Genomic DNA, 21004 nt, shown 5'->3' with positions numbered 1-21004 from the left:
TGAATTAATATATGTTATTTTATATTCATATATATATATGTGTGTGTGCGTCTGTGTATATGTATGAATTCATATATGATAAAATTGTAAGATGTGATTCGTGAAAATTTGCAAAATCGATTATACCCCTCAGGTATCCGCAAGCGGACGGCACGTCACGGCCGCATTCACGCACTTGTAACGGATACCCGGGCGAATTTAACAACAGTGTTAACAGCAACAAACAAATTCAAAATAACATAAACGGCTTGTCGCAACAGCCTGAACAACCTAACAACAGTTATAATCAGAGTGCTGGCAGCCAAAGTGATTCGTGGCAAAACCTTGCTCCTAGAGGGAATGAACAACAAGAATTTTCCCAACCAGACCACGTTAATTTGAACACGCATATTAAGTCTATAGTATTAAACAAGCAAGGGGATGATGGAGTTGACAAATGCAGTCCAAGAGAAAATGATGAGAGAAAGTATGTCGATCTCTCGAATAAGACCAACCAGAACAATCAGCTAAAAAGCAATAAATCTGATAATTTTTTATCGCATAGCCACCATCCACAAAATTTAGATTCGTCGATCTCAATGGCGGAAAGATCCTTTCGGGATGATTTAGATAGGTTCTTACCACCGGTGAGCTCCTCGATGAGCGTACTCGGAAATAGCCCTCAAGGGGTGAACAGCACGAGGGATGGTGGCGATTTTAATTGGGTGGATAAAGATAGATTGTGCTGCGTTTACAGTGAGAATAATAATCAAGGTAACTGGATCAGTGATTATGAAGGACTCAAAAAGCAAGATGAACCTTACAAGTTTGCAGGAGATGGTGGCCCCGCAGAGCTGAAAGATTTAGTGGGATTTTCATGTTGCAGGTAAACTAATATATATATATATATATATATATATATATATATATATATACACATATATGTGTGTGTATGTGTTGTGATGCTTGCAAAGAATTGTTATATTTCTACATGGTTTTGGTTTATTGGTAAATGCAATTTGATTTAAACATGTTCCTTTGCAACAAGTTTTTATTTCAGATAAAGTACTTGATTTTGTTTTCAACATTTTCAATATCAAACGTAGTATTATTTTATTTTATTTTATTTGCAACAGGCGTGGTAGTACGCGACGACCAACATCGGAACATTTGCGTGACGGAGCGTGTTCTGGTCTACGCACGGAAGACGAGAACTTTGTTGAATCAATTCAAGAAACTTCAGCAAATGAAGCGCCTGATGCGGCAAAGCAGTCGTCCATCAATTCAACATTATCAGAAACAACTCTAGGTAGAACGGCGTCAGAGAATCCAGTTAATAATACGTCGGAAAAAAACAAACCATCTACTAACAATGGAAAAAACGAAATTCCGGAATGTGATTGTTTTCCGACTGATAAGAACCCACCGGAACCTGGAAACTATTACACACAATTAGGTATATCTATTATTATATCTATCCATTCAAAATAGTTTTCGTTATTTGTTGTGCTTTTTGCTAAGAAATATCCTGCAAAATGAATTCATAAATTTTTTTTTTACTTTATTTTGAAATTTGAATTTTACATTTGTTTAAAACATTTATTTAGAAAACTTTTATAATAGGCGCTGCTGGCAACTTAGTAGAACTCCGTTCATCACTCGAGTGTCGAGCCGGTCTGACAGCTGGACAGTTGCGTATTGAAAAAGTTTGCTACACCGGCAAGGAAGGAAAAACAGCACAGGGCTGTCCAATGGCAAAATGGATAATAAGAAGGGCAGATTCTACGGAGAAAGTACTATGTATCGTTAAGCATAGGCATGGACACAAATGTTCTACGGCCTATATTGTTGTTTGTATTGTTGCCTGGGAGGGATTGCCGCAACAAGAAGCTGATATAACGTATTCTGTGTTGACGCAAAAACTCAACAAATTCGGTTTACCTACGACCAGGAGATGCGCAACGAATGAAAGCAGAACCTGTGCGTGCCAAGGTGAGTTAGTTCTTTATATATATATATATATATATATATATATATATATATATATATATAATTATAAAAATAAGGAAGTAATTTTGTGAAAAAGAAATTTTTCAATATCGATATTTTCCTCAATCAACATTGATGCGGATTGATTGATGCGGATGTTTGGCAATCATTTTCTCATAGCTACGTGAAAAAAAAGGCAATGCAATTGTGAGTTTCACATTTAATTTCAAACTTTGATAGTTGTAGGCTTCCGTGCCTTCATTTTCTGTTATTGGACTAAGATCTTATATTCAGATATCGTTTATCTGTTACACTCTAAGTAACAGTGTTGTTCGTTAGAAGTACTCGACACCGCATTTCGAGATGCGAAATTATAAAAGTATTGAAGTATTACAAGTACTATTTTCAATATCTTAAAAATAAAATCCACATTTTTACCACCCGCATATGCAAATCTCTGTTCTTGATTTAATCGGTGAAATTGTTATTTTTTAATTGATAGGCCTAAACCCCGATACTTGCGGCGCATCGTTCAGCTTTGGTTGCAGTTGGTCTATGTACTACAACGGATGTAAGTACGCACGATCTAAAACCGTTCGTAAATTTCGATTATCTGTCCGCGGAGAAGAGAGCGAAGTCGAAGAACGTGTTCATCGGCTCGCTGCCAGGTTGGCTCCACTTTACCAAAAGTTGGCACCAAAAGCATTTGAAAACCAATGTCGCTATGAATCAGATGCGCCTGATTGCCGACTCGGATTCTCAGATCAAATGATCTCTGAAGGGTAAGTAGTTCAACTATTACTAGTACTCATTTCTTCAAATTATCAAACAGCATCCTAAGTAACCATTTATAAGTAAACCATTTTTCATGGACCTATAATATTTTAGAGTGTTTGTTTGGACCACGAATCTTATGACTAAGTGAAGTTTCATTAAAATCGTCAGAAAATGTTCCAAAATTATTACTTATTACTGCGTTTTAATTATAAATAAAATTTAAATCAATTATAAGATGATTTTCAAATATTAACAACATATTAGTAACATTTGCTTGATTTTTTCTTGCTCGTTGTTGTTATTAAATTTCATCGGCGTAGCATTTTTTAAAATTCTATTTAGATGCTTACTTCGATTTGGTTTCCTGTAATTAGCGGATTGGCATTAGATGATCAACAATATTATATTATAAAAACTTTTAAAGTAAAATAGTATCTGCCGTTTTTGAACCAGTAAAATAATAATATATAGACATCTATAATATACAAAATTCTCGTGTCACAAAGTTCGTTCTCGTACTCCTCCGAAACCGATTCTTATCAAAATAAAATACATACAATTCTTGTTACTCCAAAATACTATTTATTTTTCTAAAGGGTTGTCCACCCTCGATATTTTGTTTTTATTTTTGAACCAATTTTCTTCATTTTAATTTCCTAGTTCGAAATTGAAAAATACATGAAACTCTTTTTACTTCAAAAAACTATTTATTTTTATCAAGGGTTGTCCACCCCTAATTTTTTTTAAATGTATATATATATATATATATATAGGGTGGTCCTTAAAATAGTCATTTTCGATTTTCCTTGCTCCCAGGGGCTCAAATGGTTCCAAATAGATAAAAAACAATTCTCTGAAAGTTTTAGTTCTTAATATTAACGTTTATTAGGGACCACCCTAATATATATATATATATATATATATATATATATATATATATATATAATATTAGATAGTTATATCTTGGAATTGTAAATGTTGCGCGAACAAGGAATCTAATAATTAAGTTCAGATATGAGTCAATATTATTGAACCTAAGTTATTGAATTTTTCTATTCTAATTTTTATAATAAGTACATAATGTAATAAGTTCTCGCCACTGCACTTATATAATATTAGTGAATAAGTTCAACTTACCGTTTACTGTTTTCTAAATTAATTTTATTTATTTTCTTGATTACCAGGCGTCCATTTTCTGGTGTGACGGCTTGCGTAGATTTTTGTGCCCATTCACATCGCGATCTGCATAACTTAAGCGATGGATGCACTGTGGTCGTTAGCTTGAACGGATCAAGAGCCGGTCCAAACATAGCCGGTGCTGGTAGGTCAACTCCACGTGACGAGCAGCTGCATGTTCTGCCATTGTATGTGATGGATTCGTCTGACGAGCACGGCAGCAAAGAGGCACAGCAGCAAAAAGTTCGCGCTGGTGCTGTTGAAGTTTTGGATAGGTGATTATATATTTGTATTTGAAGCTGTTTCAATATTATTTAAGTATTATTTTATTTATATTCTGGAATTCTGTCTTAAGGCAATTAAGGCATCGTGCCTTAAGGCAAATTGCTGGAACTTCCCGTACCAAAAATTATTATTTTTTTAAAAACGATTAACATTTTTGAAAAAAAAATTACTTCGAAAAAATTAGATTTTTGAGAAACTATAAATTTGACAAAAATTTACTTTTTTTTGAAAAAAAAATTTTTTTTTTGAAAACAAATTTTTTTGAAAAGAAAAATGTTTTTATCATTTTGACATATTTTGGAAATTCTGAACTTTTATTCAAAGCAATCGTACTGCTTGAACTGCAAAGAGACGAAATGTCAAAGCGCGCGCAAGTGCCGCGCCGCCGTCTGACGCATAAGCATTGGTACGGAACCCATAGAAATGTAAAAAAAAATATACTTATTGTTAAAATCTCTATAAAATATCTGATAATTTGATGTGCATATGTCTAATGATCTTTTTTAACCGCCGAATGGCATTTTTTTTTCACATTTTTCATTAGATCTCCGAAACCGCTAGACCTGCCTTCATGAAAATTTGATCAATTTTTCATCTTGTCAATACAAGTGAAATGTTTTTTGAATTATTCAAATCGGACGCTCCGTTCTCTTAAAAACTGAGTTACAGTTTTCGGCACTTTTTGTCCCGTATCTTTGAAACGGCTAGACTAGCCTTCGCCAAAAACTAATCAGCACGTCTCCTTATCAATACGAATCGAATGTTTTTTGAATTATTCAAATCGGTTGATTCGTGTTCCCGAAATCGTCGACAAAAATTTGTATCCGCACACACATACATACACGCATACACACACACACATCTCTTTTTTTCTAAGGTATGCCAAAATATTCAGAAACCTCTACAACGTAAAGATATATAAAAATTTTCATTTTCGATTTTTTTGCGATTACTATAACTTGCCCTACGGGAAGTTAATTATAAATTATTATTCATTTAATAATACTAAAATTAGAAATACTTTATCAACTAGCCGGGCTGAATGCGAATGCTACACAATCTCGTCTTTTCTATGTATATTTTAGCTTTGGTTATTATTGGGAATTAATTTTTATTAATTAAATTAGGGCCAATAGATATTTACAAGCCATGTTTTAAGTTAATAATTCGATTGTGTCTAGTGTTTACCATATTACAGTATCATAATGTCAACTAATGATTTTTCTTATGTAAGACGTGGTGAGAAGAGTGAGCTAATTGTGCAGTAAGCGCTGTTTTATATTTCCAAATCATTAAGACCTCTTGGAACATATGGCCTAAATGACTTATTGACAATTTTTCTATGTAACTAGGTATTCTAGCGAAGTGCGTGTACGCACCGTACCACTGCAGCCTTGTAGGAGGCATGGAAAAAAACGTAAAGACGACGCACATCCAGCGGAGCAGCCCTCCGCTCCATCGTCCGAATCATCTACCCCTTCATCCAATAGAAATGCGTTGGGAGGATACAACAATAAAGATATAACTACCAATAATGCTTCCAGAAAGGACATGGGTCAAAATTCACCACAGGTGAGATATAGTTTAATTTTCGTTATGCTTTGTTTTCGAGACGAAAATTAGTTTCTGATCTTGATATACTTATATCAATTGTATATTATTCATATCATTTTGTTTCTTTATTCTTGTGTTGTAGTCATTGCTTTTTCTAAAATTAAAGGGATGGTGATATGTAAGTTTGAATTGTAGAAATAAACATATCCTTTCACACACCACCAAAAATCGTATCGAAAATGTGCAAAATAAGTAGATAAGTAGTAAACAATTATGCATATTCAACTAATTTTGTATTTCAAACTATGAAGATAAATAGAGAAGTATTATATATAAACTATGATGCTATTTGAAATATTACTAAAAAAATGTTTACTAAATCAAAATTTGTCTTATAATATATATTTTTGTCAGTGTTTTATTGCTAAAAGAATTATTATAAACCATAAATTCATCTTGTATTTATTTTTTATGCAGGTGACACCATCAAACAGAATCACTCCTCAGCAAATGCACAGCGGGTATTCTAGTTTATTAGATATGACATCCAATATGACAGAGGCTCAACTTCAAAGCAATCAAATTAGTAGCACAGTATTAGATGTACCATATAGTAATTATGACAAATCTCACAATATGTATAATAACACCTTATACAATCACCATGCAATAATGGCGAGCGAAAACAATAGTAATTATTTCATCGATTCACAGAAACGTGGTTATTATAGCTCTCTTGATAGCTCTAATCAATGGACCGAATACAGTAACGCTTTCTACCCAGATTCTACTACTGCTTTATTGAAAACTGGAATTTCTAATATTGATGATAATAAAATTGATTTAAACGAATCTCAAACACCCTCCAGAATGAAGGCCTCTGAATCATATAATGATATTTCAATTGATAGTTATTCAAAATACGAATTTTCAACACCTCATAGAGTTGAAAATCGTAATTACATTAAGGAACACCACATTTTGAAATCAGATACTTCCGAATATGGTTCTTATGCTCAACATAGCTATGGTAATTATTTGGGAAATTATCAATTCAGTGCTCATTATGGTCATATGCAATATGATAACTATTCTTCCAATGTGGATTATTATAATAATGATAAAATTAAACGTGAAGAACTTTTAAGTAATTGTTATAATCCTTATGCATATCAAAACTATGGCTTAGGACCTCCTGATTTGTATCAGAACCCAGCTTCTGCTAATTGGTGTTACTACCCACCTTTTCCAATGCCATGTGTTCTTGACACATCAAAGCCTGAACCAATTGGCGAACTAACAGAAATTTCTGATAATTTAGAATGCTTTAAAGATTCACAAATGGGCGGAGTCGCAATTGCTTTGGGACACGGAAGTGTTTTATTTGAGTGCGCTAAACACGAAATGCATGCTACAACAGCGCTAAAGAATCCAAATCGTCTGAATCCCTCTCGCATATCGTTGGTGTTTTACCAACATCGAAATTTAAATAGGCCAAAACATGGACTAGTAGAATGGGAGGAAAAAATGAGATTGAAGAAAATGGGCAATAGCAACGTTAACAACGTTACTCCTAATGCGTTAAATAACGACTCCGCGAACAAAAGCATAGCTGTCAACGATGGCAAAAATGCAGAAAATTGTGAACTGAGTGCTTCAGTTGAATGTGATGTTGCAAGCGAAACAGAATCTAAGTCCTTGGTTACAGGGGATAACAAACAAATTATTATTCGCGCTCCTACACTAACAACCATGTCTTGGACGACTCTGTTTCCTATGCATCCATGTGTTGTGACAGGACCTTATCAGGAGAGTAACGTTTTAACCTAGTTTATTTAAATAAATAAATATCATTTATTTCGAAGTTTTTTCACACGTCAGAACAAGACTAAAAATTTACTAATATAAAATATATATGGAACTCATCAAATAAATTACCTCTTAATATTTCTAATTTCATATGTTATATATGGCCCTAGCATATTTTCAACTTTTTTCTGGATATGAATAAGAATTATCATTTACTCATATAAAAAATGTAAATAAACTTGTTTCACTTTGTTTTAAAGTTATAACTATTATATAATAAATCTTGTTCTGCCATATGATATACTACTAAATCATTTCTATAAGCATTTTTCAACAGAATTTTTTAACAACAATAATTGAAAGTAGAGGGAAAAAGACGTATAACCTGCCATCACCTTGATTCTTACGACGTTGCTATCGGAGAAAAACGGCAATGCTTGAAAATCCATAACAAAAGTATTTTCTTTCGTTGTTATTTGTTTTGATTGTTGCTTATTTTTACGAGACTTGAATATAGTTTTTAGGTTTACGTTATTTAATTGTTTTATAAGATTTATTGCTGATTTTAAAGTTAGATTCAGTTTTTATATAACCTCTATAAAACTTACAACCTGGACCAAAAGGATACAAAAGAACCAAATGAACCTTTACCCTGGCAAACTGTAAAAAATAATAAATAGCAAAGAAAAAAGTAAATTAGTTAAAAAAAAGCAATTTTACAAGAGATAAATTGAATACAGTTTTTCCAGCTCTGCTGATGAATATTTCTAACGCAATACCAGATCAGATTATTTACTGTGTTATCTCTGTAAAAAATTACCCATGAAATTTATTGCATTGGTTGAATAATGTAGCTATTATTTTGTAAAATTCCTTTGAAATTAAAATAGTACATTGCACTTGTTTGCCCACTGACCGTCCCAACTTCCTGTCCATGGAGTAAAAAGGACCTGATTACAAATTTTTGAAAAACAGAAAAAAAAAATTCCTACAATGAACATAGTCAGATAGTTGCTTGTTTGATATGTGTTATTTGTTGTAATATAATTGGTTTGGTTTTCACAATATAATTGCTCAAACTCAAATTGGACCTTAGTGCCTCGCCCTATCCTACTGTGTAATACTACTTTATTTGTTACACTTGTTTACAAGCACAATTATTCTGATATCAATATCAAACGAAAAAGTTTAAATTTCGATAGCGTGTTTAAAAGATTTAACATTTACTTATTTTAAATTTTGCTTCGCAAACTATAAATTTCTTGCGCAATAGCACGAAAGATTTATTTTTAATCTTCAAACAATATTCAAAATATCCGTGCATGTAGAAAACGTTCGTTTTTTGGAAGTGAATTATAAAATTTCATATACAGGTACAACATCAAATTTAATAAAACAATAATGCTGCATATTATTAAAAATCTTATTCCTAACCAAGTCCAATATTTGTTTTAGGCTAACAAGTGCCCTTCTTTTGCACTATTGACCCGTATCTCTGAAACGTCTGGTCTGCCTTTCTAAATACCTCAACAAATTGTAAATATGAATCGAATGTTTTTTTAATTATTCAAATATATGCGAAAATCATCAAACGTAAGAATATTAAAAAAATATATTTGATGTTAATTGTTAGTCAACACGAAGAAATACTTGATCATATAAAAAGGTCGCATCTATAATAATTAACTAAATACGGGATTTGTTTCTAATCTATTTTAATAGCTATTTTATTATTGAGAATATTTTATTTTACTATATTACGATTATACAAAACAGCCGATATTCAAACGCGACAAAAACAGTCGATTGTAACTGAACTTTAATTTAGAAATAGGCGTGTTGAAGTTTTAAATACGTTTTTGGTGTTGCATTTGCTTTCATTTTTCATATTTTAAAATGCAATCGCGCCCGATTACATCGCGCGTAATGGTTGTTTTCAATTGTAACCTCACGAAAGCGTGAAATTTTGTTGAAAATCGTTTGTTAAATAAATATGTCTGAAAAATTGCATCATTTTTATAAAGTATGGATCAAACGCATTTGAGAGTGTGCTATTTTATTTGAATAGGCATCGCTGACGAATTCGCTCCAATTGGAAGGATCATTTGATCATAGAATCAGTTTAAAATTAAATTGCGGACTTAAGATTAATTATCATATAAGTAAACGTATCCAATTTTATAACTACATAAATCACGTAATATGTACATATCCTACTATGTAGATAACAAGGATGAAATGTTTATATTAAAGTGAGTTTGTTATTGACGTGCTACTTTTAGTATTTTAATACGTTCACATTTTTGTAAATCATAATTTATTTTGTAGAATGTTAATTATATGATCGCATGTAAATTTCATTTAAATGTTATATATATATATATATATATATAAGTATTTTTTCTTCTTGTAAGTGTTTTATGTAAAAAAAATCGGTAATGAAGTAATTAATTCAAGTTAATTTAAGAATATAATATTTTACATTGTACGTTACAAATACTAAGCAATATTTTTATTTGATATATATTTAACCCTTAAAACAATTGTTTTTTTTAAAGAACTATGATAAAAAGCGATAATAGATATTTCCATTTCTATTTTGTTTGAAAATCAACGAATTATACTGACTAATTAAGAGATCTTATCAAAAGAAAAAAGTTTTATTGAAAATACAATATTCTGTTATATATTGCATTATCACTAGACACAAGTTTTCGAACTATGTATCTAGTCCGATTGAGTTTCGATTGTTTACTAAAAATGCAATGTGGTGTACTAATTCATTATTCCAACAAATTTATTTCTGTCTAGCAGTAACATTTTTGAAACTTTCAAAATAAAGTAATAATCAGCGTGTGGATATTTCTAATAATTTAAATGCATCGTACATCGTTCAGGGTGAACTCTATATTTCGGTAACATATCCCAGTATTAAAAAATCTAATTTTTCAAAGCCGAATTAGTTTACGCTAGTGAACTATTTTTTATTAAGATTAGTATAATAAAATAGTAGATACATGTAATAAAACAGCACATGTTTAAAAAGTTAAAATTGTGCCATATGCAAAGGGGCTTATTCCATTCCTTAGTTAAATTGTGTAGTTACTTTTAATTTGATTTGATGCTATGCCACCACCTGATGGATCGAATTTAATCATATATTAAAGAGCTACTGCAATAAGATTCAATTTAATTAAAGGTGGTGATTACGTGTATTAAAGTATATATAAAGTTAAGTAAGATTGACTAATTTTTTATAAGAATTTATTTTCTTATCTTATATAAGATTATTATATTTTAAATCATTAGTTCAATAAAAATATAAATACTAACCTGTCTATTGTATGAATAAATTTTCCTCATTGTAGGTGATATAAAAACTACATAATATACTAAAACGTTCAACTAGTTCATGAATAAGTCCATTTTTCCAAAATTAGTTTTTTCAGAGTTCAATATAAAAAGCTCGGAATTGAAACCTATTTTTTCTGTTTTGTTGTCAGAAGTCGCTTCATTTATATTATAACATTTAAATTTAATGCTTCTTATTATATGGAATAAATTATAATTTATATATTTAACAAATAATAATTTTAGACAAAGATGATTTAGTATTTACCTAAAAATAAGTAAATTGAATGCCATTGAACCGCACTTCTTCCATTACAATACACCAAATTTAATAATCATATATAAATAGTACACAAACAACTTAAAGGTTGAGTTTGATTATTTACACTTTTTATTATTATACCACTTATTAGATGATTCATATTTTTCATACTTATTTATCGCAACTTGCAACTTTAATAGGGATCTTGTAAAAAATTATTTAAAGCATTAAACTATTTCACCTTGATACATATTTAAACATATGTAAAAATATTGTTAATAAACAGGAAATACACAACCTTTTTTAATATAATGGCATATATTAACAGCATATTGTTATACGAAATAGCAGATGTGTGTATTATTTTCTAAATTGTTTACATAACATATCCTAAGTATTATTTTCTAAATTGTTTACATAACATATCCTAAGTTAACAAACATTTGAAAAGTATATATAGAACCAAGACATTGTTCTTTGGATTGTTGTTACGAAATACGTATGAACTAGCAATTATAATTTGTATTAAAAAAATGTTCTCGGAACTTATATATTATTTAGTGCCCTTAGTTTTGACGCATACTGTAAAGCAGAATTAAAACATGTTTTCGTTGTAAGTATATAATTAATAATATTAATAATATTTAAATATAAAATATTAAATATATTTATATTATTTACATATATCAGCTTTTCAAATGTATTATTTTAAATCATTTTTATTTTAGACTGTAACTGAAGCGGAACACGTGCCAAAAAATTATGATGGCGCTTACCAAATTCTGCAGACAGATTTTGGAAACGCTTTAACAACTGTAAGTTAAAATTCAAATATAAAAGTTTTTTCGATTATAAAATAACGCAATTGAATATTTTTGTGTAAAAAATTAATACAATAGATATTGTATGCGTGAAATCGTACATAATAATATATTTTGGCCCAGAAACTATATATTTTGATTGAAAACTAAAAAGCAAAATCGCTTACGTTAGCAGGCGCCGCTTGAAAACTCCGCGAGGAAGCAAAGTAAATAATACAGCTGATGATGATAGCATTTTTTTATTTTTTATTTGTCATTTCGTCGTTAATAACACTATTATTAATATTGTAAGCCAAATAGACAATCTTAACACAAAAGTAAATTGTATTTATTGAGTTATCTTTCAATGTAGCGGTTGGAAAACGGAGGTAAATTACCGAAATGGGGTAAAAATGAAATTTATTGAGGTAAAAAGTATATTTTTTAATTTGATAGCAATATTTTCATGCGACTTTCAGTTTAATATGACCTAAACTTGTCTTATTAAGATTTTAATGAAAAAAATTAGGATTTTTCAAAAATTATGCTTGTATAAAATAGAATTTAAATTGCAAAATGTATTGATGATTATTGATCATAAACCACACATAACAATTAATTATTTTAGAACGGTGTTGAGATGGCTTATAATACTGGTCGATTCTTGGCAGATGCTTATGGATTTGCATTGGGCTGGAACACTTCTGATATAAATAAAAGCAATTTTAAAATTTGCTCAACAAAAGATGAAATTTGCGAATTAACAGCTCTGGTCATAGCCGCTGGCTTATGTAACAAGGTAATAATTAACACACACAACACACACACATATATATATATATATATATATATATATATATATACTAGCAAACCCGACGAACTCCGTTTCGCCACCAAATGGTTTCGTGAGAAAGATGAATAAATTTTTTGCTTGTTTTATATTTTAAAAAGAAAAATTTGATTTTATTATACAACAGTAACGAATTCATTTTGATTACAAAAATGAAGTGTTTTTTAGTTGAACTTCTCTAAGTAAATGAAAGTGAATCCGCAAATTATCCGTTTCATAGAAGTGATCTTTGGTAAACATTTTTTGTTTTTTGGTCTGACGTTAACACAAACAAAGCGGATGGTTTTCCAACTTGTGAACAGGCAACGTTTAACTGCCCATGTGAAAAACAATGATTTTCTAAATAATCTATTAGAAATTTATCCCGCAAACACTAAGCGATTGGCTTTGCGACTTGTTATTGCAAACGCAAGGCGAACTGGATATTGCAATCGTTTGAAGTCAAACGGAAGACCAGTCAGAATCATTGGTATGTCACCAAATCGCCAGCAATTTTTGATTGAATGGTGAAATTCAGAGCGTGTACATCATTATTCTTTGCGGCAAGAATTGCTCGTTGACTTAACCAAGCATAATTCTGATAATTCTCACTAATGTCATTACACGAATTTTTAATTACGGTGCGTGAAGTTCCAGCAGCTTGCATTAAGGCATGATGCTATGCACAACTAATTTTCTTAGCTATAAACCTTGCTGAGCCTGAGACCTTTTTAACAAATGCAAAATTGTCGAAATCGGTTCGTGCGTTCTGGAGTTATTTCGTCAGGAAGGAAAACCCGACTTATTTTATATATATATAGAAGATAATCTATTTGAGTTTATTTAAAACAGTTATTGATTATTTTTATTACTCGAATTTTTAATTACGGTGCGTGAAGTTTCAGCAGCTTGCATTAAGGCACGATGCCATGCACAACTAATTTTCTTAGCTATAAACCTTGCTGAGCCCGAAAACTTTTCAACGAATGCAAAATTGTCGAAATCGGTTCGTGTGTTCTGGAGTTATTTCGTCAGGAAGGAAAACCCGACTTTTTTTTATATATATAGAAGATAATCTATTTGAAATTATTTAAAACAGTTATTGATTATTTTTATTACTTGAATTTTTAATTACGGTGCGTGAAGTTCCAGTAGCTTGCATTAAGGCACGATGCCATGCACAACTAATTTTCTTAGCTATAAACCTTGCTGAGCCCGAAAACTTTTCAATGAATGCATAATTGTCGAAATCGGTTCGTGCGTTCTGGAGTTATTTCGTCAGGAAGGAAAACCCGACTTATTTTTATATATATAGAAGATATATATATATATATATATATATATATATATATTGAAATTTGTGAGTTTCGTGTTGATATATATTTTGATGAGTTATTTAGAATCGGGTAGTAATACCAAGTAAAAATACTAAAGTAGTTCTGAAATACTTTATTTATCCATACGTTTCCGTCTTCATCGAGACCGTCATTCAGTGGAAAAAACAAAATTAATTATACAAAAATAAACTACACTATTACACTGTGATAAACCAGGCTATAAATAACTGGAACATTTAAACTAATTATTTTTTAACAATTTTTTAACAAGTATTTCAGAACTACTTTAGTTTTTTTTTACTTGGTGTTACTGCCCGATTCTAAATAACTCATCAATATATACGAGGTCTGTTCAAAAAGTTTTCGTAATTTTCGTTTTTTTATTTATTTATTCGTCTACATTAATGTGGTCCCCTTCAAAGTAGTCCCCCCCAGATATAATACACTTATGCCAGCGTTTTTTCCAATTTTCGAAGCACCCTTGATATTCACTTTTTGATATGTCCTTGAGCACTCTCGGCGATTTTCTTCAATCGAGGAAAACCGCCGTCCTTTCATGGGTCTCTTCAACTTTGAGAATAGGAAAAAGTCACACGGAGCCATATCTGGTGAATTTTTGCACTTTGCAACACTTTATTTCATTTTTTACGCAAAATTTAATACAAATTCTTTGACTTTTTCAATTCTTCCATTGTAAAAATCGCCGAGCTCAGAAAAACACGTCGACTACCACAGACAAAGTAAACAGTGAATATAGCTGAAAATTTCATCATATTTTAGGGGCATGTATACCAACACAATAAAAAAAAATTTTGACAATCAGACACTCCAGACCCGCGAAATTTAATTATTAGTAATTCCGGGTACTTTTTGAACAGACCATGTATATATATATATATATATACAGTAGAATCCGCTTAGTATGACATCGAAGGGACGCCGAAATCTCGTCATACTAACCGGTCGTCATTAAAAGCGTACTGAAGAAAAACTTTTTAATATGCAAATATGTTACATGTTTCAGTAATTTAAAAGAAAAGCCTATACAAACGTTTTAATTAAAAATAAAAATGACACATTAAAATTTACATAGGGTAGGGCGGGGGCAGAACGGTCCAATTTGACTTACGGTAATTATACTGTCTAAACCCAATGAACAACAAATAACATACATCAAAGAAGCATCTATCGAACTATATTCAGAAAAATTTTCATACATATATACGTACATAATTCCTAATTATATAAATATTATATTTTTTACTATTTTTTAAACATTCGGTATCTGACCCATCTTACTTCACATACAGGGTAAAGTGGAACAATCAGGGGGCGAACAGATGCAATTTCTTTTATTAAATTTTAAAGGCATTTTATGCTACATTATTGAACCAATGCAAAATATTAATTCTGTGGGTACATTTGTTACAAAGACAACACAGTATATTACATTGATCTGCTATTGGTCAGAAATATTCATCAGAAGAGCCGGAATAAAAATTTATTCAATTAATCTCTTGTAAAATTGTTTTTGTTTAAACTTTACTATTTTATTGCTTACACCTTTGCCAAAGTAAAGGTTCAGCTGGTCCTTTTTATTGCAGTTATGTGCCGCTTATCTTCTGATAGCAAAATCATAAGAATAAAGGTGATGGCTGGTTATGAATTTATACATTTTTCGCCCTCTACTATCAAATATAATTGTTAAAAAAAAATCTAATTTTATTTGTTTATGAGATATTCGTGGTGGGCCATTAATAATTAGTCTACCCTACCCATAAACATACAAATGTGTTTTTTTAATGTAAGTAATCAGTAATTTTTGATTGATTTCTTTGCATAATTTTATTGTAAAAACAGTCCCTGGTGCTACTGTGCACAAAAGGCATAGCAATCGCTTTCGTAGACTTGGCCACATCATGTAAAATCATGTCGGTCATTATAATTGGACATATTTTTTTGCAAAAATGGGTCATTATAAGCGACATGTCAATGTAAGCGAGGTCAATATATCCGACTAGACAGCTGTTTTTTTAAGGAATTTTATATGAAAACCAAATTCCTAGTGCGATTACGTCATATTAAGCGGTTGTCAATATATCCGGCGTCATACTAATCGGATTCTACTGTATATATATACGCATTTTCTCAAAAACTCAATATCGACTGTAGTTCATTATACGATTGCGAGTAGATCGGTCGAACCGCTTTTTTTTGTAATTAAGAGTAAAATATCACGTAGAAATCATGCTCATTCGTTTTTTGTAAATTTTGATCAGGCCATTTCTTTGTAATTAACTGTTGAAATTTTTTTAATATTTTAAAACTATAATAAATTTATTTATTTAAACGCTAAATGGTATCAAACCAAAATAGGTCGAGTCGTTTATTTGAAATTAACAGTTGAAGTATAGTTTTTCTTTCAAAGGTACTTATATTATTATTATTAAAGGCCAATATTATATATATATAGGGATTAATATAAATTATATAATTCGATCCACTTTTTCCGTTACAATTAAATGTTAAATTTTTGATTTTTCTAAACACAGCAATTCGGGACCTTGTTGATTAAGTTTGTGCAAATATCAGCTAAACCGTTTCTTCTCATTAGATTGTTTATTTTGTCTGTAGTTTAAGATTCTCGTGACATATATTAGTTTTGATGGGAAACTATCTGACCGAATTCTTCGTAATTAACAGATAAAATGCAATGTTTATCTTCAAGTAAAATTACGTTTTGCAGGAAGTTGACAAGTATAAAAATTGGACAAAAGATGAACTAGCAACAATTTACTGTAATGAAACTGATCAGGTATTAAAATAAATTATGTTCTGTTTGACCTTATAAAAATTTGAAAAATTTTAATATAAAGTTATAATAATTACAGTATACAAAATTTTTTAATAAAGAAGAATGTCCAGCATTTTTCAAGGAATTAAAGAAAAAAACACCTGAATTTTCTGCTTCAATAAAACGTATGCAATCAAAATCTTTGGCAGCAATAGTAAAAAAATTTGGTGCAAATTCTATACAGAATCCAAAAAAATTGTGGCTCACACTTCTCACTTTAGAATCAATGGTAAATATAATATAATATAATCATTATATTACCCTAAAATTTACAGTGAATTGATAAATTTGCGTTGGTTCGATGTGCAAATAATTTTTCCATTTTGTAGCAATCCAACAAAGATGTGAAAATGCCAGACTGGGCAACAGATCAAGTGATAAAAGATTTGAAACTGTTTAGCAAAGAGTTCTTTAGAATTGCGGGATCAGAAGACACTTTGAAAAGATTGTCAGGAGGTAAAAATAACGGTTATGAATATTGTATAATACTAATAATAATCAGGGTGCAAAGCAAAAATGATCTATTTCAGTATAATTTGTTTATTTTTCTATTTTCAATATAACATCTACTTTATATCTTATATTCCCGCTATCCTATTTAATTGCTATTACTAAAATATTATAAAATATGCTGCACGGAGGAAAATCTTATTTTTAACTTCCCGAAGGAGAAGTTTATGTTTTAATAAAAAAATTCGATTCGCTAATTTTATGTTTCTTGACGTTTCAAGCCATTCTGAATCGAATGAGACCAAATTTGAAAAAAGTATGTGTGTGTGTGTATATAAATAGATTTTTTGCCGTAAATCGACGTTTTCTCAAAAACGGCTGGGCCGATTTCAAAAATTTAAAAGCCTTTCGATGTATCTCGATGAGGACTAGCGTTTCTGTGCGACGATTGGCTGAGCCGTTTCTTTGTAAATCGCCGAAAAGTGAAAATTTTTTCGTCCACGTTTTAGCCCGCAATTCTGAATCGATTTTTAAAATTTAAAAACTGTTTGAAAGATATTGGTTGGGAATCGTGCGGGGCCGATTTTTTTCGACGATTTTTATGAATTTTTTGAATGAACCATAGTCTTATAGATCATACTAAAATATTACGGCCCTACGACAAGTCGTTTAATTTTAAAAATTCGTCAAAATTATATTTTTTCTTCTGTGTGTATGTGCGCCGAAAACTGACCTTTCGTAGACGTATACTCAAAAAAACCGATTTCAAAAACGTAAAGCCATTCAAGGTAACTCAATAAGGTTTCGCATTGATTAGCTTTTCGCGAGTTACTGTCGAACCGTTTTTTTAGAATTAGCAGCAAAGTCCAAAGCTTTTCGTCCACGTTTTCTAAACATTCTCAACCGATTTTAACAATTCAAAAACAGTTCGAAATAAATTAGTTAGAAACTTACTAATTAATTTTGGCAAAGATCGGCCGGGACGTTTCTTTGTAATTGAATGTTATATTTTTTACGATTTTAATGAAATTTTGTTTCGGGATAGAGTTCATGGTTCTAACGGACATTCTAAGATATTACAGTAGAACCTCGATTAACCGGACTAATTGTTGTCGATAGTCATCCGGATAATTAAATGTATAAAGAATGATGTTGTGCATTTATTAAAAAGAACAAAAACATACATAGATATCAACGAAAATAATGTTTATTAAAAAATTAAAACTTCCTTATGTACGTAAATCTTTATTTTTTTTTAGATTACATTACATACCTATACTGAACTGCAACATTAATCGTGCAAAAATTCGAATTGTAGCTATGTACATAATCGCTTATAATTTGTATAACTGAGGTCCGGATAAACGAGGTTCTACTGTATGTGCTTACGACGTAAAGCGTAAAATAATTACAACGCTTACGAAGTGGTTTAGTTATAAAAACTCCTATACCTTGTACCTTGCTATTTCAGATATTATAAGTTGTTTAAAAGATACCAATAAAAAATTGAATTAGATGGTAAAGATAGGAATTGAAACTTGCATTGATTTGTTTTTAGTAAAAAAAATAAAGATTATTTTTGAAAAATTCTTATTGCCTCAAGGCAAAATGCTGCTTACAACTAGTTCAGTTTTAATTTGTGTGCATATTGCTACTATTAGTGTACGTAAAAAATCCCCTTTCGGATTTACTTTAGTTAATACGATTAAACAACTAGTACACCATTTGTTGGATATTATTTAATAGATTTCTTTAGTCAAATATGTAAATAAAATTGATATAGTTCATTGTTTTAGGTAGAAGATTATCAAGCATTTTATCAGAAATAGTAGAAATCATTATTGAAAATTTGATTTTGACGCAACATGTGATTCAAACCGTCAAAAATTATCTATTTTGACCGCTTCCCAATGCGTTTTGGCTTCCCAAATCGCTATATTTTCGACTAAAGATACAAAATATAAGGGTCAATGCATTTTAGAAAACGTTTATCCAGGCAGAGGTGCCATGCATGTGATAGAACTGCACTGCAATAATGAAGTTTGGACAATAAAGGTAAATTCTCTTAAAGATAAGATTATATGCAAGTTATAATAATGATCTTGTTGAAAAACAATAGATTACAAAAATAAATTTTATTTCCTGTGTATAATAATGTGTATCTAGGTATACACAGATATTTGATGCCTGGGCACAACATCAATAAAAAGTATGATTTTTTTTCAAACCCATATGTTCCGACTATAGTTTTTATATAGTATAATAACTTTATTTTAATTTGTGTCAGCCGTACACATATTTTCTCTAGTAAAAAATAATGGTTGAAATATATATTTAAGTATAAAATTTTAATATTTATTACAATTCGAAAGTAAAGTGAAAATCATTTTGTTAAACCTTATAAAAATAACTGCTTATATGTGTTATTTGTATTTTTAATGTTGGGATAAAAAAAAATTAATTTTAACTAAATAAAGAGTAGAATCCATAAATATGTTGCAAAAATCTCTACTTCAATATTTTTTACTTGATGTTACGCCCTCCAAGAATTCAATCATATATATATATATATATATATATATATATATATATATATATACATGTTCAATTTATATACAGATTTTATTGAAAACCTCAGCTGATGAGCCGTTAGAAGTAGTACATATACATGAAATGAAGATGAATGTGAAGTATATGATTTGTTTCAATTGATGGTGCCCTTCTTTTTATCAGAAGAAGAACTAAATCAAGAATGCAAAACTTTATAAAGTATTATGAATATACCTAGTTATTGTCTCAGCACTCCTTTCACTGAAAATACCTCCTCTTCTGTGGACTCTCTACTCTTTCTCTCAACTCTTTTTCGTTTTCATCACCTTGATGACGAGCACTTAAGAACAATGAACTCTCACTCTTACTGAGCTCTAACACTACATTTATACTTAACTAAAAACAATAAAATAAAATTTTATTTGATATATCAATATGTATATATTCAATAGTATATATGAAATATAACTTTATATGCGCTTGTAAATATAGTACAAATATATAACTATAAATATGAATGCATACTTTGTATCGAATGTTTACACATACATACATGCATATATATATATATATATATATATATATATATATATATATTTATTTATATATTTATATATATATTTATCAGTAGAATCTCGATTAACCGGACTAATTGTTGTCGACAGGCAGATAATTGAAAGTATGAAGAATAATGTTGTGTATTTTTAAAATAACAAATACCTACATAGATATCAACAAAAATAATGTTTATTAAGAAATTCAAAATTATGTATGTACATATATATTTTCTTAGATTACATACATACATATACTATACTGCAGGATTAATCTTGCAAAATTCGAATTGTAGGTATGTACATGCATATAAATTAGTCGTGGTTAGTAGTCCGGATAATCACAATCCGTATAACCGAGGTCCGGATAATCGAGGTTCTACACTCATATCACAAAATTCTATATATATATATATATATATATATATATATATATATATATATATAT

At 30.1% G+C, this 21004-nt stretch overlaps 1 protein-coding gene across 1 annotated transcript in view; it reads left to right on the top strand.

Annotated features, from left to right (window-relative positions):
• The window catches only part of LOC113375273 (DNA N6-methyl adenine demethylase-like), a 55187-nt gene that overhangs the window by 33406 nt on the left and 777 nt on the right, over nt 1–21004 (top strand). Inside the window, exons 11-22 of the mRNA XM_026615214.1 lie at nt 134–865; nt 1116–1435; nt 1603–1971; nt 2471–2750; nt 3930–4196; nt 5559–5778; nt 6238–7578; nt 11911–11997; nt 12611–12781; nt 16895–16963; nt 17332–17458; nt 19449–19507. Coding sequence (XP_026470999.1) covers nt 134–865; nt 1116–1435; nt 1603–1971; nt 2471–2750; nt 3930–4196; nt 5559–5778; nt 6238–7578; nt 11911–11997; nt 12611–12781; nt 16895–16963; nt 17332–17458; nt 19449–19507 — 4042 coding nt within the window. The remainder of the gene's footprint in view (nt 1–133; nt 866–1115; nt 1436–1602; nt 1972–2470; nt 2751–3929; nt 4197–5558; nt 5779–6237; nt 7579–11910; nt 11998–12610; nt 12782–16894; nt 16964–17331; nt 17459–19448; nt 19508–21004) is intronic.

This window comes from Ctenocephalides felis, unplaced genomic scaffold (assembly GCF_003426905.1).
Source record: "Ctenocephalides felis isolate EL2017-DRISC unplaced genomic scaffold, ASM342690v1 CF-g0.4_SCAFFOLD_01886, whole genome shotgun sequence".
Taxonomy (NCBI): domain Eukaryota; kingdom Metazoa; phylum Arthropoda; class Insecta; order Siphonaptera; family Pulicidae; genus Ctenocephalides; species Ctenocephalides felis.
The sequence above is the reverse complement of the archived record's forward strand: the minus strand, read 5'-3'. Positions and strand labels throughout refer to the sequence as shown.